The sequence below is a fragment of the Schistocerca gregaria genome, chromosome X (assembly GCF_023897955.1).
Source record: "Schistocerca gregaria isolate iqSchGreg1 chromosome X, iqSchGreg1.2, whole genome shotgun sequence".
Classification (NCBI taxonomy): domain Eukaryota; kingdom Metazoa; phylum Arthropoda; class Insecta; order Orthoptera; family Acrididae; genus Schistocerca; species Schistocerca gregaria.
In genome coordinates this window covers 543344386-543362038 of record NC_064931.1, presented here as the reverse complement: position 1 = coordinate 543362038, position 17653 = coordinate 543344386, and the positions used below count along the sequence as shown (strand labels likewise).

The 17653-nt window shown below is 39.4% G+C and overlaps 1 protein-coding gene across 2 annotated transcripts in view; it reads left to right on the top strand.

Moving 5' to 3' along the window:
• The window catches only part of LOC126299236 (spindle assembly abnormal protein 6 homolog), a 232667-nt gene that overhangs the window by 141394 nt on the left and 73620 nt on the right, over window positions 1–17653 (top strand). For both annotated transcript variants that reach the window (XM_049991022.1, XM_049991023.1), the window contains one exon: window positions 7139–7282. In XM_049991022.1, the coding sequence (XP_049846979.1) occupies window positions 7139–7282 (144 nt within the window). The remainder of the gene's footprint in view (window positions 1–7138; window positions 7283–17653) is intronic.

The following is a 17653-nucleotide window of genomic DNA, read 5'->3' as shown; positions in this document are numbered from 1 at the left end:
GTGTGTGAATAGCCTCAACACTACTGCACCCCACACACAACAGACCCATTGTATGCCAGTTACTGTCATAAAAATTCCTCATGCTTGCATCATTTTGCCAACAGCAGACTGTCACCTAGTTGTAAAGGCAATAAGCAAGAGTTCAGCCCATCATGTCTCAGTTCACAAGACTACCTCCCCCCACACTCCTAAACCTACTGTAGATGTCTCACAAATTATTACATTAGACACGTTTACAATGCTCTTTGTATTTCAGTGTTTTAGCTAAACCTCTTTGGTGAAGAGGGTATCATTGACTAAGGCATTAATGGTGGGTACATGGAGTTGTTGGATTTTTGGCATCCCTAGCACCTGTGGGTTTTAAATTAGTGAAAAAGGTTGGAGGCTGTTGTCAAGGCTTGACATCACCCTCACAGTAGTCTTGGTCAAATTCACTTGTCTCCAGACATTCTTGCTCAGCAACCTGTATTTAATGTGAAAATCATGACTCACAAAAAAAGTGAAAAATAAGACAGGCTAATAGCCATGGAAACTTCCATTTGTCAGCTCTTCTGACTGATTATTCTGCTGTTGCTCTGTAGATGAATACTTATGGTACAAACAGAAACTCCATGTGGCAAAAGCTGATGTTTTAATAAGTGGTAAAAATAAGTGACCAAAAGCACCTATCAACCAATAAATAATATTATAATAATTAGTGGAGTTTAGCAAATTCCATGATTTGTCTGATGATTACAAAAAGTTGGTTTTGTATACAAAGTTCTGCAGTATGATCAGAAGGTTTTTTCAGGATTCCTGTACTAAATTTCCTTGTAGTTATTTTCAGTTACATTAAATAAGAAAGAGAAACATTTGACTTTAAGTATACCACTTTTAAGCATCATTTGAATCTGTTCTAGCAGACAGCTAATGAGGGGCAGATAACATGAGCATTCTGTGATTGCTATATTAAATGATTAAGACGAAAAGGTGGTGGTGGTGGTGGTGGTGGTGGTGGTGGTGGAGTGTTCGTAATGACTGGGTGATACACTGCAACTCTTGTTCATCGCCTCCACAATGAGTTGATAGTCAGCTGTGAAATAAATTAAGTCACTGGCAGGAGGATACAAGCATAGGGAAATTTTTTAACCTGAAGTGGTATATAATAGGTCTATATTGTGTGTGTTATAATCCAACAATGACGACTGTTAAAATAGTCCGAAAAATTCCAGAGCTGTATGCCCATCTGCGCTGTTGTATCACACCTAGATAATTCTCATATGAATATTATAGTAGCCTAGAGGTGCTGCTCATATGAAATCATCAGGGACTAAATTAATAACACTCTATGCCAACTGTGAGGCACTGCATAGAAACTAAGCATAACTTTCACTTTGATGAACCTATTTTTGTTGTGGCTTTTTGAGCCTACTTTGTTGGTCATTGTGTACAATGTAGATTTTCTTGTTTTCAAGCATTAGGTTGCTTATGGGTTATGAAGTTGAAGTTGCTCTGTGGATGTTCACATTTTGCAGTTAATGTTTTCTTGTCTCTTAATTTTTGTTCCTTGGTTATGGGGATAGTGCTAATGATGTTTTTTTTTTAAAAACCTATCCTTGTCTATAATGATCAAAAGGTGTTTTGCTTACTCAGAGTGCTTCTAGTATAACAATTATAGATGCTCCAGAAGAGTGAATTGCATGTGGTGAAAGAGCTTAGTTTTCAGTATGCCTAAGATGGGGAAACAAATATAATTGACAGTTATTGATATGTCTTGTTCAGTTTGCATTTGGCACATCTGAGTATTAACAGTAACAGCCCTCCAGTTCCTGAATCTAGTTGCAAAAATGGAAATAAAACTCATTGGCTTATACTTTTCGTATTCCACCCCTTGGCAGCCACATGTTTGAGATGCAAGCTGTACTCACTTCCAAACCCACTCAAGTAATATACCAGCAGTGGAACTTTAATTTTTCCAGTCAGTATTGTAACTGAAACTTGGCAACAACACACAATATGTTCAGCAGCACTGTGGCCATCAAGTTACTTCCTGGATGGCTCAGAATTATCCTTCTTAATTCATTTCATATTTTCTTGTCATTTCTGAGGAATAGTCTGACTAATTTTCGCATAAGATGTTATGTTGGGTTATAAGTTTATGATTTTAAGACCAGGAAGCTCATCTATTCATACACTGCAACTAAACTTGTCACTGTCGTTGCTATTTATCTGTCCTGTCCACCACTGAGACAGTGAAGGAGAGGTAAATGCCAAGATGTTTGCTAGCTCTGACATAATAAGGCTGCACTGTAAAGTGAAGGCTGTGCTGGCTCTTGGTTTCAATCTTCTGTGACAGAGCTTCAAGCACCCAGATTGAAAATCATGTTGCTACTTTCAGTACCCTGTAGTGTAAGGGTGAATAACGTAACTATACTGCATATATGATGATGCCTTTTTCTGCTTCAACCAACATAAATTTGGTTTTTGTGGATACACAGTTTTACTTATGAAATTGTGGCACTGAATGAGTTTTAACAATGTATCTTTGTGCATCTATTCGAGTGGCCACATATCCATAGTACTTCAGTGAGACAACAGAGTGCACATAAACACAGACTGAATTGAAGTCCAAAGTATATTATACCAATTGATTTTTGTAGATGAAGGCATGCTCTTGTTAAAAATTGTTTATGGTTCATTAAAATAGACTCTCATCATAAGATTATGGTAAGTTGAAATTAGCCTATATTTTTATAGTACATACTTTAATACTGTTTTTCACTAGGTTTTTGAACACAGCAGTAAACATATGAGAAATTACTCATCAGTTCTGTATTCTCTCACATTATCTAAAACAGTCTGACAATGCTGAGGTAGTTTGCTGGTTCTATGTCAGTAGAAATTTACTGTTTTGGATTTAAAGATATCGTGAAGCCTGATTTGAATTGTGGTGTTTGTGTCCAAAAGAGATTTTTTTCATGGTTATTTGATAAGGAATGCTGAAGGTAAATATTTGAGGGCAGCTCATAAAATGTAGTATGTTACCAGTAACAATATTGGATGGGGATTTTCAGTGAGGAAACTGATTATGATAGTGCAAAAATGTAGTAATAGTCGCCCGAGTATTGCCTGTTGTCTGCCAATGTTGCAAAAAGATTAAATTGTAACATTTCATCACAATTATTGAGACTTGCTGAAAGCTGGAAATAATTCATGCCAGAACAATGTTTCTTGAAACAAGAAAATATCTTTGATCTGATTTGTCCAATAGTACTTCCCTCACTCAATAGAAATGTTACAAGCTTTCTTCACTCCTCTATTAATCCAAACTGAGAAATATTTCACAAATGTTAGATCTTTTTCCACTTACAACTCGATTACATAATGCTTGAACAACAGTCATACGATTGGAGAGTGCAAAATCCAGTACTAAACTGGAGGACAAACACTGGAACTTCAAATAAGAAAATGATGATTGATAAATACACTCACAGCAGGATACGCATATTGTGTTACTACACCTCAAATACTTAATTTATTAAAGTTATTTTGCATGGAAAGTCAAACTACAATAATACACAATTTTATGCTTCCTCACAGCCTACCAAACACAAAAACCCTTTTGTTTGCTGATGACACCTCTATACTCATATCTGCACCCGAACAAATTCTCCGATCTCATATAGATAGGACCACAGATCAAATAAGTCGATGGCTTCAAAGTAACAGGCTGCTGCTAAATGCAAAAAAGACAATTGGAATAACCTTCCACACGGCCCAAAACAGAAATCCATTACTACCAAATATATCAATGGAAAAAAATAATGCTAAACTTGAAAATGAAATAAAATTTTTGGGCGTCACTATTACTGAAAAGCTCACATGGAAAAGGCACATTGATGTTACCAGCACAAAACTTAGTAAAGTATGCTTCATGATTAGATCAATAAGGAATGTCACTAACACAAGTACCCTAACCACAATGTACCATGTACCATGCACTCTTTCACTCTGTACTTAGCTACGGAATCATCTTCTGGGGCCAAAATTCTGAATCAATTAAGATATTCAAATTGCAGAAGAAGATAGTCAGAACAATTATGTTCAAAAAACAAAGAGACACTTGTAAACCATTATTTAAGAAACTAAATATTTTGCCTCTCCCATGCCAATACATACTAGAATTATTATTCTTTACCAAAAAAAGGTATCAACAAAATTAGCAAAAATATGGATTACCACGATTATGACACAAGATCAAAAACCTCTCTAAGAATACTTACCCACTCAACGAAACTGTACAGTGACGGTGTCAAGTCTATGGGAATAAAATTATATAATCATCTTCCAACTTTTATACAAGAAATCCAAGAAATAAATAAATTCAAACAGACAGTGAAGTCTCTTTTAATAAAAGACTGCTTTTATACCATCCGGGAATATTTGGAATCAAAATTGTCTTAGTGCATGATAATGTATCAAAGCTTGAATGTTGTTAAGTCAATTTTGTCACATCATGTAACAATTCTCTGTAAAGCTGTAACTTTAAGTAACATAATTTTGTAAGTAATGTAAAATAATCATTCTTCTGTGTTCTTGTTTACTGTTTTAGACTCCTGTAAACTGTATATTTGTATTGATTTATCCCATATCAGTTCTACAAGCCATTGTACTGATTTGATCTACGGGACAAATAATAAATAAATAAAAGGAATGTGCCTAAGGTGGTCATGCTGCAATCACATGGGTGGATCCTGCCCAGTCTTGTGTGGCTGCTGTGTGATGAGGAAGCTCTCAAACATAACTGTTATGATGGTGATTCAACCACTTGCTCTTTCACAGAAATGTTTCTGAAATTCTTTGCTGTTACTGGTGGGTTGAAAAATGAAGGAAATTATTTTTGAAGTTCCAACAGGCTTCGACTTGTAGCATATGTGTGTAGCAAGGTTTAATAAATAAATAAATAAATAAATAAAAGAAGGAAAGGACTACTGTTCGCGATTTTGCATTTGCATTGTAAGACGTTTACCACCTGACGTAAACAGATACAACACAACACAACACAAGTTCAAGCAGAGTTCTGTATATCCTACAGTGTTACATTATAGTGTAGATAGCCAGATTTAGGATTCTGAGGGGTGGCCAGATATGTTTTCACATTAAGTGAACAACCTGGATTTAACCTCTGTGGTGGCCGAATTTTAAGTCAGGAAGTACATACGGTGTAATTCAAGCTTAAATTAAGTCTCCTTGGTTTACAAATGTCAGTGTTTAACTTTGTGAACAGGAGCTGATCAGCAGTGTATCTTCTTTACTGATGAGCAAAGCTTTGAGATACCTTCATATTTGCAGACTTGGATCAGTATATCATAACAACTTAATGCAAGAAAATTGTATTTAGTTGTTGATCACTAAATATCATAACCATAATGAATTTTGAACAATTGGTGTAATGTAAGTAGCAACATATTTTGGTGACCAGTAAATCTCAGTTACTGGCATTTGAAGCAGATTGTTCTCATCATGTCAATGTAAATAATGTAGCTGGTATCTTGGCGACAGAATATGATGGTTATAAATTTCTTGAAGTGTACATGGATGAATATCTGCATTGGGTTAATCATATTAATTTTGTTTGTGAAAAAATCATTGGCATCTTCTATGCCTCTAACAATGTATCAAACATAGTTCTTAGCCAAACATTAAGGATGGTATGTCGTGGGACAATTTATCCTTTTCCTAACTGTGGGACTGAGCTATTGACACACACTATGTGATCAAAAGTATCCAGACACCTGGCTGAAAATGAGTTAAATGTTTGTGGCACCCTTCATCAGTAATGCTCAAATTCAATATGGTGTTGGTCCACCCTTAGCCTTGATGACAGCTTCTACTCTCACAGGCATACATTCAGTCAGCTGCTGGAAGGTTTCTTGGGGAATGGTAGTCCATTCTTCACTGAATGCTGCACTGTGGAGAGGTATCAATGTCATTCAGTGAGGCCTGGCATAAAGTCGGTGCTCCAAAACATCCCAAAGGTGTTCTATAGCATTCAGTTCAGGACTCTGTGCAGGCCAGTCCATTACAGGGATGTTATTGTCATGTAACCACTCTGCCACGGGCCGTGCATTATAAACAGGTGCTCGATCGTGTTGAAAGATGCAATTGTCATCCCCGAATTGCCCTTCAACAGTGAGAAGCAAGAAGGTGCTTAAAACATCAGTGTAGGCCTGTGCTGTGATAGTGCCATGCAAAACAACAAGGGGTGCAAGTCCCTTCCATGAAACACACGACCGCACCATAACACCACCACCTCCGAAATTTACTGTTAGCACTACACAAGCTGGCAGATGACGTTCACCGGGCATTTGCCATACCCACACCCTACCATCAGATCGCCACATTCTTTACTGTGGTTCGTCACTTCACACAACATTTTTCCACTGTTCAGTCATCCAATGTTTACACTCCTTATACCAAGCAAGGCCTCGTTTGGCATTTACAGCTTGATGTGTGGCTTATGAGCAACTGCTCAACCATGAAATCAGAGTTTTCTCACCTCCCGCCTAACTGTCATAGCACTTGCAGTGGATCCTGATGCAGTTTGGAATTACTGTGTGATAGTCTGAATAGATGCCTGCCTTTTATACATTACAACCCTCTTCAACTGTCAGCAGTCTGTCAGTCAACAGACGAGGTCGGCCTGTACGCTTTTGTGCTGTACATGTCCCTTCCCGTTTCCACTTCACTATCACATCAGAAACAGTGAACCTAGGGATGTTTAGGAGTGTGGAAATCTCTCGTACAGACCGTATGACAGAAGTGACGGCCAATAACTTGACCACGTTCGAAGTCCGAGAGTTCCGCGGAGCGCCACATTCTGCTCTCTCAAGATGTCTAATGAGACTACTGAGGTCGCTGACACGGATTACCTGGCAGTAGTTTGCAGCACACTGTACCTAATATGAAAAATGTAAGTTTTTGGGGGTGTCCGGATACGTTTTTGATCACATAGTGTATGTAGCGAACACATTCTCCACATGATATTGTCATTACAGAAAATGGCTTGCTGTACTTATTTCGAGAATGTGATGTGGCTGCATGTGTGTTCCTTTGAAGTGATGAATCAGTTGACTTAGTATTTATCTTTTTCTTATAGGAAATGATGCGCCAAAAAATTGATAAATATAAGAAAGAACAAGTTGACAAAATGGATACCATTGAAGCACTGAAGAAAGAGTTATCCACAGCAAAGAACCACCTAACTGAAGGCAAACAGAAATATATAAGCCTTGTTGACAAAGTGAGTACATTCAAGTGCATTACAAAGCATATCTGGGAGTTTTAGGTGTGATTTAATCAATATCATATCTGAAAATTGAGTGCAAATAAAATAACTACAATGATGCTTGTAATTGGGTAACTTCTTGTGAGTTTCCTAAAAAAACACTTGGTTGGTTACATATTACATCACTCTTGTTTGTGTCTAATCTACTGTACCGAAGAATATTGTCAACAGGAATGTGCCAGGGAGTTAGGTGTTTATTGTGACACCCTTGAGAGCACAAAACCATAATTGCAGTGAATACATTAGAAAGCCCTTGGCAAACATTACTGAAATCAACTGACAGATTACAACCGCATGTGAGGATAGGTTGGTACCAGCGCCTGAAACAGTCAGTGTGAGGTTGGATGTGCTAGTCATGATACACATTTTATTTTATTCAGTTAAAACATCACCACTAGGGGATATTACTTATTTGTTCCTTGCATATGGTGATGATGTGATGTAATGTCGTCTGCATCCTCACTAGCAGCTTCACGTTTGGTAAAGGAAACCAGTGTGAAAGGAAAAAATTCATGTGACATTTGCAGACAGTTAACACAATCCCTCAGAAGGAAGAAACAAGATAAAACATCACCACTGATATTGCCTGAAATGAATCAAATGCAATGTGTATGATGGAAGAAACCTATTTCAGTACTTAAATACAAAGTATTATTATTAACATAAAGTATTCATATTTAGCAGTATGCTTACTGTAGGAACTGCCCTAAGCCTGAGAAGTAGTTTGGAGGGGTCTGAAAGTTCGTTCACAAAATGTCTACAGTGATTGGTGCCCTCCAAACACAGTTGCCCACTGTTATATGTATGTTAGTTGAATGTCCAAAATATTCTCAAATGTACCATGCCAAACGCAGTTACTTATTAGAATTTCATTTTGTAATTCGTTAGAGCTTTGCTTGCTGGTTCTTAAAGAAGCAGTTGAGTTTTTTCTATTGCTATCATTGAAAATGTAGATTGAGCCTCACAAAAATCGGAAATGTCACTGTTGTCATCTTTATTATTGTCATCAGAATCCATACCACCAACATTTATACAATTTATCATTTTCCCCAAAACATATTCTCTGTTTTCATGACAAGTTCACTTTTCTACTCCTACTTTGTTGCAGCCACGTAAAAAGTTTTGTCCTTTTTCATTTCTAGCAGACTGTCCTGTGAAATGACCCTGTTATGGTGTACTCCCCATACATTTCTTTTAATTGTTGTCCATGCAGTCTCTATGCCATTGAATTCACACATTTATATAGGTAAATGGACAACTGTGTGCAAATGGCCCTTCATCATTTTGTCATAGCAGCACCTCATTGTAAGAATCTTTAACATTGAAATTGCTTCAAACAGTATGAACTTCATTTTTTCTCTGTGGTACATTGTTTATTTACAACTGAGTAATAATATCAATTTTCATGTCATATTGTAAGGGTCTGTTCAGCTCAGCACTTCAATATCACCTCGATGACCACGTAGCTGTTGCCTCAAATGTAAGATATTAAAGTTGTTTTCTTACTTTTTATTGTATTGTGCCATTATTATGCTGCTGCTTATGTTGTATGACCCATCTTTGTTTCACAGTTGTCTGCTGATGATCTACTGACAAAAAGCACTCACAACAGTAGACAAAACCAATTAAGATTGTTCTTTACAGTCAATTGCTATTACTGAAGTTGCACAGACATTACAAATAATTTATTAAAGTTACAATCCTTGCAAACGATATTAATGTAAACCTTCCCACATATCTAACAAGGGAAGTAATATAGTGGTTCTCCTAAGGGGGCCCACAACTTTTTTTAGTATATGCTTGCTGAGCATGAGGCTATGAGCCATTACATGCTCCTACTTTTACCTACACTGTTTCTACCTCATAGTATTGTATCTTTCAAGTTTATTTTTTTTCTATTCTATTCTCCCACTCACTCTTATCTTTGCCTGCTCTCCTAATGAGAACCTGGATTTTACCTAGGCTTTCTTGTGACTTTGTTCTCTTAACCCCATAAATTACTTTGTACTTTCCTTAACTTCTTTTGGTCCCTAAGCAGATTTGACTGCCATTCTTTTCCAAATTTCTCCAAAGTGTGAATTGTGCAGGGAAGGGAATCCAATGCGAGCATGTAGATGCAACCACCCTGACACCCATTTCTAGGCAGTCTACCTGCCAGACCCAAAACTTAGCGCAGTATTCAGTCTATTGTAGAGTGGTTGCAATGCACCTGGACAGTTGTAGCCCCCTGACAACACAGTTGTTGTCACTGGTGTCTGTGCTATAAACTCTATATGCATTCCAGGGAGTAGGTGTCCACCCTATCGGGCCATCGAGACTGGGCAAAACTCACCATGCTAAGTGGCTGTTTCTCTGGCTGGTTGGCACCCATGGAGAGAGCCCTCAGGGTGACACAAGGGCCAATAATGTGCCATGAAGCCATTCAAAGGTACTGAAGCTGGCAGTTGCAAAACCCCAGCAATCTCTTCATAAGGGAATTCTAGAGTGATCCTACACTTGGGTGTGCCATGGAAAGAGGTACAATGGCATTGACAGAGTACTTTACTCACTACTGTATCTAGACTGTACTAGAATGGATGGTGAGATATACCTAATGACCAAACCTTGCTTCTTCATGGAACACATTGGAGACAAGTATGGAGAGAGAGTAGTGTTGCAAAAGCTGTAAAGCGGCTTCCTGTTGATCAAGACAACATACTCTGGTTGGTCTTCAGCCTTACTTTAGCACACTTCTTTGGGCAATATTCCAGTCATTTTTACTCCCTCTTGAAGTTCAAACAAGATGCATATCAACAGGACATTATCTTTCATCCAGGCTTGATATTACGGCTGGATGAAGAACTATGCCATGGCCTGGAACAGCAATGGGCGCAGTCACATTGCTGAAACCCCCTTAATATCCATGAAGATGCAGAGTTCCATTTTATGAAATTGTAGAGCTTTTTGTACCTTCCCAAAATGTTTGTGCTGTTCTGCATTATTTGTCTGGTTCATGTCTGTTGGTTTTCATGTTTAGAAACCACAGTTAATCTCATTTCCCCAACATTCACTTCTTGGACCAAGGTGGCGCAGTGGTTAGCTCACTGGACTCACAACTAGGAGGATGGCAGTTCAAATCTACCTCTGGCCATCCAGATTTAGGTTTTTCATGATATCTCTAAATTTCTCCAGTCAGATCTCAGATAGTTCCTTTGAAAGGACACAGCATATTTCCTGCACCATACTTTACAAAAAACAGTCTGCTCTTGTGCTCTGTCCCCAATGACCTAGTTGTCGACAGAACATTAAACCCTAATCTCTACCCCTCCTTCTTCCCTAACATCCATGTTAACCAGTTTCTCTAATGATTGGTCTCATGTCATTAGCCTTGGTGTGATGAATTCTCCCTAGCTTTGGAATCAGAATAACCTTCATTGTCCTCCAAGATTAGGAATGACTTCTTCAGCTAAACAGACTTGTAACAGTCTACAAGGGAATCTGATTTGTCCCTCCCCTGCTTGTTACAGCTGAGCTAGAGACATACAATCTGGACCTGGTGGCTTGAACAGTTGAAATGTTCCCATGACCCACAGGATTTTCTTGAAATCCAAACATTCTGTCACAGATTCTCTCTTCTCTTGTTGGTTACCTCTAAACCAGTACCTCACAGGGGCTAAATCTTGGCCTGGATCATCTGTCTGGGTGGATTGCAGCAAAGTCAGTTTTGGGAATTACTTCCAGTGTCTTACACACTGACCTAGTTTACTTATGATCTGTCTCTGGCAGCCTTACCTTCGACCTCCTCACAGAATACTACACAGGATGATTGTTTCACTTGCGTAACAGCAAGACTGCCTCACGATTTTTGCCCATTGTTCTTTCCTTCAACAAAGTTAACACATTCGAGTTGCTGCTCATAGTTGCTGCACATCTGATGTTGCAGTATGTTCCCCTGCTTGTCTTGATCGCAAAAGTTTGTTGTAATTTGGGAAACAGTTTGATTGATGAAGAAATGCTGAGGCTCCCTGAAGAATTGGGTTTTGGAATTGATGACAGTATTTTTGAAATGCATGCTAATCTGCTTGGATCCTCCTCCACCTAAGCAGGTGCCACAAGGAAGAAGTTGAAAATTTCAATACATCTGGGGAAATGGCAGCAGTCATTGTGGCCTGACTGAAATGTATGAAACATTCTTACCTGCTTTCTTTCCAGTTACAGATAGTTATTCCACCAAGTTACATTCCTATATGTGCACCTCTTGGTGATTGGACAGATTTCTAAATGTGAGGTTATGATTGCAACTGTTACTCGACCTGCCATTTTGTCCAAATCTACTGGATTTTAACTTCAGATAAGAGTGAGTGTAGGTCTTTCTTGTACCTACGGCTACTCAGGTACTCCACAAGCCTCCATATGGTGCATGGTAGAAGGTATCTTCTACCACTTCTAATCATTTCCTTTCCTGTTCCACTTGCAAATGGAGTGAGGGAAAAACCATTGTCAATATTCCTCCGTACAAGCCTTAGTTTCTCTTTTCTTGTCTTCATAGTGCTTACAAAAAATGTACATTCGCAGTGGGAGAATCATTTTGCACTTGGATGGCAATGTTGGTTCTCTAAATTTTCTCAGGAGTATTTCACTAAAAGAATGTCATTTTCCCTTCAGGGGCTCCCATTTGAGTTTACGAAGCATCTCTGTCTGATCAACACTTGTGTTGATTGTACTTACTGATAACAAATCCAGCAGCACACTTTTTGATGTCTTCATTTAATGGAACCTGATGGGTATCATAAACACATGAGCAGTACTCGAGAATGGGTCACACTAGTGTTCTGTAAGCAGGCTCCTTTATACATAGATGAGCTACAGTTTCCTAAAATTCTCCCAACAATAAATTGAAGTCGACCATTTACTTATCATTCTATTGTTCCTCCATGCTCATTCTATTTCATATTGGTTAGCAGTGTTTCTAGCAATGTTGTATGTAGATATTTAATCAATGTCACTGTCGAGCAGTACACCACTGATGAGTCCCAGTCAGTTTTCCTAAGATTCCTATAGACAGCAGTCTGTTTAAAACTCATTTCCACCTTAAACTTATTATACACGTGGTCATATAAGGATTGTTCCATTGACATATGCCATTGTTTGGTGTAACTACCCATTAAGATTATACCAAAAGTAACGTCAATTAATACTTTCTGTCTTCTATCCCTGAAGGTAGGTTCCTTACCCGAATTAAAGATCTCTAATTTATCTCCTAGAGGTATTAAAGTGAAAACCTATGCTTTTGGCATCATGAGTACTTCCTCACATCAGCTTCTGGGCACTGAAATTACAACTAACCAGCAGTTGTTCATTAAGCTGTAAGCAGCTGACTGTCAGTCTCCTCGATCCCTGGGATGGGGGACACTGTCCTTATAGGAAGGTGTGAGGTCCTTCATGTTCTCTTCCTGAAGTTGCTGCATTCTGGTGATTTCTATGTGCCTAGAACAGAAGTTTGCCACTGAAATCAGAGAAATTTCATTTCTAATGTAAATGATTTATATATATTCCTACTGTAAATCAGCTTGCCTCCAGTTCCTCCAAAGCCTGACACAGTCCCTTTATATTATAAATAGGGTTCTTGGATCAGGGCCACAACCACCTCCAAACTTCACGAAGGCAGTTCAAAAAGATAGCTGACCCCCTTACAGTACTGCAACACTTCCAGCTGACAATTTGCCACCTTTGTTGCCATTGATGTTTTTGATCACCATGACAGTAGCCTGCAATAACCTCCTTTGATGTCTTTGGTCATCCCAACAGTAACCTGTGAGAACCCTAAATAGAGCTTTAGGTCTTGCTCTCGCATTGCAGTCAAGGATTTTTCTTCTATGTCCACCACAAGGGTTTGGCCATCAGTTCCAACTTTGCGATTAATGATCCTCCAGCGCTTTGTTGAGACGTCCTGATTGTGAGCTGATACTTTCTCTAAAAGAATCTCTGGGGGAACACACCTGAGCAGTTTTGGAACCAAGATTTTTTTAATGGTCTTGAAAAGTTCTGCTGCTGTCTTGGACAGCACATTCACCTCATACCACAGAGATATCTTGGGAACTGTCTCCTTCATCCAGTCCACTGACCCCATTCTCTCACAAAGATCAGAACACCCTTATCCAGACAGACCTTCTCTTGATGCCCTCCTCTCTCTCTCTCTCTCTCTCTCTCTCTCTCTCTCTCTCTCTCTCTCTCTCTCTCTCTTTTTTCCAAAGAGAGCAATCTGGACTAGCTCTTCGTGTTGCAAGGTTATCAACAGTAACGAGGTCATGTAATAGGGCTGTGAGAAGCTGAATGTTCCTTCCACAATACTGCTGAAAGACTTGGTAGCAACATAGCCACCATACATGATTGCTGGCAATGGCAGTCATGGGAAGGTACGGTCACAGGAAGACAGTGCTCCGGATGGCCATGTGGTGCTACAGAGAAGGAAGACTGTCATGTTTGGTGTCTTGCTGTGGCTCATCATACTACATGCACAGCAGAAATTGAAACAGTAGTTGGGACCACAGTGACACAACGAACTGCTGCAAATCTGATCTGTTATTTCAAATACAGCTCCGAGCCAGATGCCCTGCAGTGTGCATTGCAGTGACCTCAAACCTCTGCCATTTGCAACTTCAGTTGTGTCAAATGAGGGCTCATTGAAGAGTGGAGTGGTGGTTATCCCATGCACCCTAAATGTAAATTTTTATGTCAGTCTGGTGATTCAACCGTGTGTGCTGCCACTCCTGAACAGCTTTCCAGGGGGTGTTTCCCAAAAAGAAAATGCTCGCCCACATACTGCTGTTGTAACCCAACATGCACTGCAGTGTGTTGTTTTGGCTTGCTTGATCACCAGATTTATTAATAAATGAAAAGCACCAGTCTGCTTTTGTTCTACAATATTACTTTTATTGTAAACCAGTTTTCAGCTTACAATACAAGTAATATTGTAGAACAAAAGCAAACTGGTGCTTTTCATTTATTATAATGTTGTTCTACCAAGAACCGACGGAAGATTCTGTTAATATGACCAGATTTATTTACAGTCGAGCACATAGGGAACATCGTTGGACGGCGACTCCAGCGTCTTCCTTCATTGTCCGAGCAAGTGCAACAGGCATGGAACTCCATCCCACAAACTGACATCCAGTACCTGTATGACACAATGCAAGCATATTTTCTTCCTTTGGTGTCACTAGATATTAATGTACCATGATATCACATTTGCTTTTCTTTCACTCACATTAACCTGATATCTTGCAATGTTAATCACTTATATATTTTACCTAGACAAATGTATTCCCAAAATTTCATTACTCTATATTAATTATTTCTTGGTGTTTGGACTTCTTTTCGTTATTGTATGTTTGCATGGGATCAAGCTCCCGGACAAAATTAGAAGCACTCATGAGAAGGTCATGGAACATATTTACTATATTTTCCACTGATGTTAACTGGGTTCAACTTTATGGAAAAAGTTTAGAATCACCTTGCTTTGTTGATGACAGTGTCACACTCAGTGCTGATGATAACGTTGAGTAGTGGTACGAGTATAATGGGTTTGATTTTGTGACAGATCAAGATATATGCCACAGCTAAACATGGGGACTGGATGGGTTCAGTAGAAAATGAAAGTAAGGGTGGTAACAGCCCAGCCTGATAACAGAGGAGGAGAGTTTTTTATGGGGGCAACAGTTGTACAACCCTGCAGTGGGACTTAAAAGTGCATGCTATTTTACTGTTGCAAGAGCCGCATGTTTTATTTAGAAAGAAATACCATGATCAATTTCTGATATGCAGTGACTCAATGAGGAGACTGTGAGGTATCAGTAGACACCCAACAGTGTGCACCATGCATGATCTTTTATGCGATCTCGGCCATACTAACCACTTTTCAGTCTTCTTCTGGACCCCAAATCATATGGGGATTGCCAGGAATAAGGTGGCATCCTGAGCAACTACTGTCCCCAAGCCTCATTATTAAGCCAAATACATTGACACTCTTATTACTGTATACCGTGGCAATACCACTAGCAGGCAACACTACACTTTCACAGTTTGCTTTGTGAAAGAGTTCATGATGATTTTATAGTTTGATATGCCATCTTCCATATAACCAACCAGTGAAATAGTTAAGAAACTAAGCTCGTATTTGGAATGAATGGAATTTGAACGTCCTCCATATCTTACTATTTTAGCTATTCTCCAATTTCTCAAAATGAGCTTGTCGAACTTTAACCATTCTTCCATTGCACATCAAATGGTAAAAAATCTGTGTTCATTCACATAAAGGAAGGAGTCACATACCCAGCTGTGCAATATTGTTGCACAGTACAATAGTAAGTTAGTGGAGGAATAAAATTTTGTTAGAAACACTGACACGTAGCTAAGTGGGGCGTTTCTGCCGACTACACAACAATGTCTCAACCAAATGTCAACACAGGAGGCCCAAAGTAAAAATCAGCTGGGAGCTCGTTTCATCAGAGTATGCAAGAGGCAAGCCAACAACAGATGATTCAGCACTTCGACAACAGTGCAGGGCAGACAGAATGCTCTGTTGTAATGAGGCTAAATGTCATAAGAACACCTTTCAGTATGCAAACTTCACATAAAGAAACATTCTGAAACAGTGAAGCTAGGCACTAGAGCAGTCGAGTGCTGACGGGATCAGAAAACTAGAGCACATTTGACCACATGTGTGGGGAGGATTACATCATTGCTTGCTGTGAAATCTGCTCCCTCCTGAAGCTTGTTCTCAGGGGGAGGCTATACCATGGATGCTGATGGGAGATGAACCCTATTAAGTTGCAAGATGCTTTTTGGTGAAACTTGCTGCCAACTTGGTATCCAGTGCTGCAAGTCCACAGCCATCCAGCCATTGAGGAGATGGTTGAGCTGCAAGCCAGTCATCTACATCTATATCGATGCTTCGCAGTCCACTGTCTGGTGCATGATGGAGGGTACCATGTACCACTACTAGTAATTTCCTTTCCTGTTCCACTCACAAATAGAACAAATAAAAAAAGTGTGTTTGTATACCTTCATATGAGCCCTAATTTCTTGTACCTTATCCTCATAATCATTACGCACAATGTATTTTAGAGGCAGAATTGTTCTGCAGTCAGGTACTGTTGCTTTAAATGCCTGTTCTCTAATTTTTTCTCAATAGCCTTCCTTGAAAAGAACGTCACCTTCCCTCCAGGGATTTCCAGTTGAGTTCACGAAGAATCCCTGTAACACTTGCATGTTGTTTGAACCCATCAGTAACAGCCTGCCTTTGAACTGCTTCGATGTCTTCCTTCAATCCAAGCTGGTACGGATCCCAAACACTCGATAAGTACTCAAGAATTGGTCACACTCGCATCCTCTATGCTGTCTCATTTACAGATGAACAACACTTTCTTAATATTCTCCCAGTAAACTGAAGTCGACCACTAGCCTTTCCTACCACAATCCTCACATGTTCATTCTATTTTGTTTTGCTTTGCAACATTATGCCTAGATATTTAAATGATATAACTGTGTCATGCAGGACACTATTAACACTGCATCGGTTTGTTTCTCCTACTCATCTGCATTAACTTACATTTTTATACATTTAAAGCTACAGTCACTCAACTTTGATATCTTACCATACACCACAAGGACAACGTGCTAAGTTCTACAACTTAAGAAGTTGTTGAGCCACTCACGTATCAGTGAACCTGTTCCATATCCTCATACCTTCTTTAACAGCCTTCAATGTTTCACCGTGTTAAACGCTTCCCAGAAATGTAGAAATGTGGAATCTGACTATTGCCCTTTATCCATAATTTGCAGTATACCCTGTGAGAAAAGGGCAAGCTGAGTTTTGCATGTGTGACACTTTATAAAATCAGTCTCAAGAAAATTTCCTGGTCACAATGGTGACTGATGGAGGATTTGGGGGGGGAGGGGGGGGGGCAGGCTGATCTACTATGAATGGAGAACCTATGTGGCAACCTGCAAGCTGTTCAACTTGGGCACTGAGAACTTTTGTTGCCACTACTGGGGTGGTACAAGTACCGCCTTACCAACTGTACACTCAGACTGCCACTCTGGCTGATCTTCGTGTTCCAGTTAAGTCTTCCGCCTTCACGTCATCTTGACAACTAATGACTGAGATGTGCAGTATTCTGGGATTGGGCCTAAGTGCACCTTCACTCATTGAAAATGCTGAGGCTCCGACAGACATTCACAGCTGTGCTGGGCTGCAGAAACACACAGCTGCTGCATCTCCTATGGGCTGTGGCACTTGACAACAGACACTGCAAGGACCTGTACTCCACAAGTTCTTCACTGGAC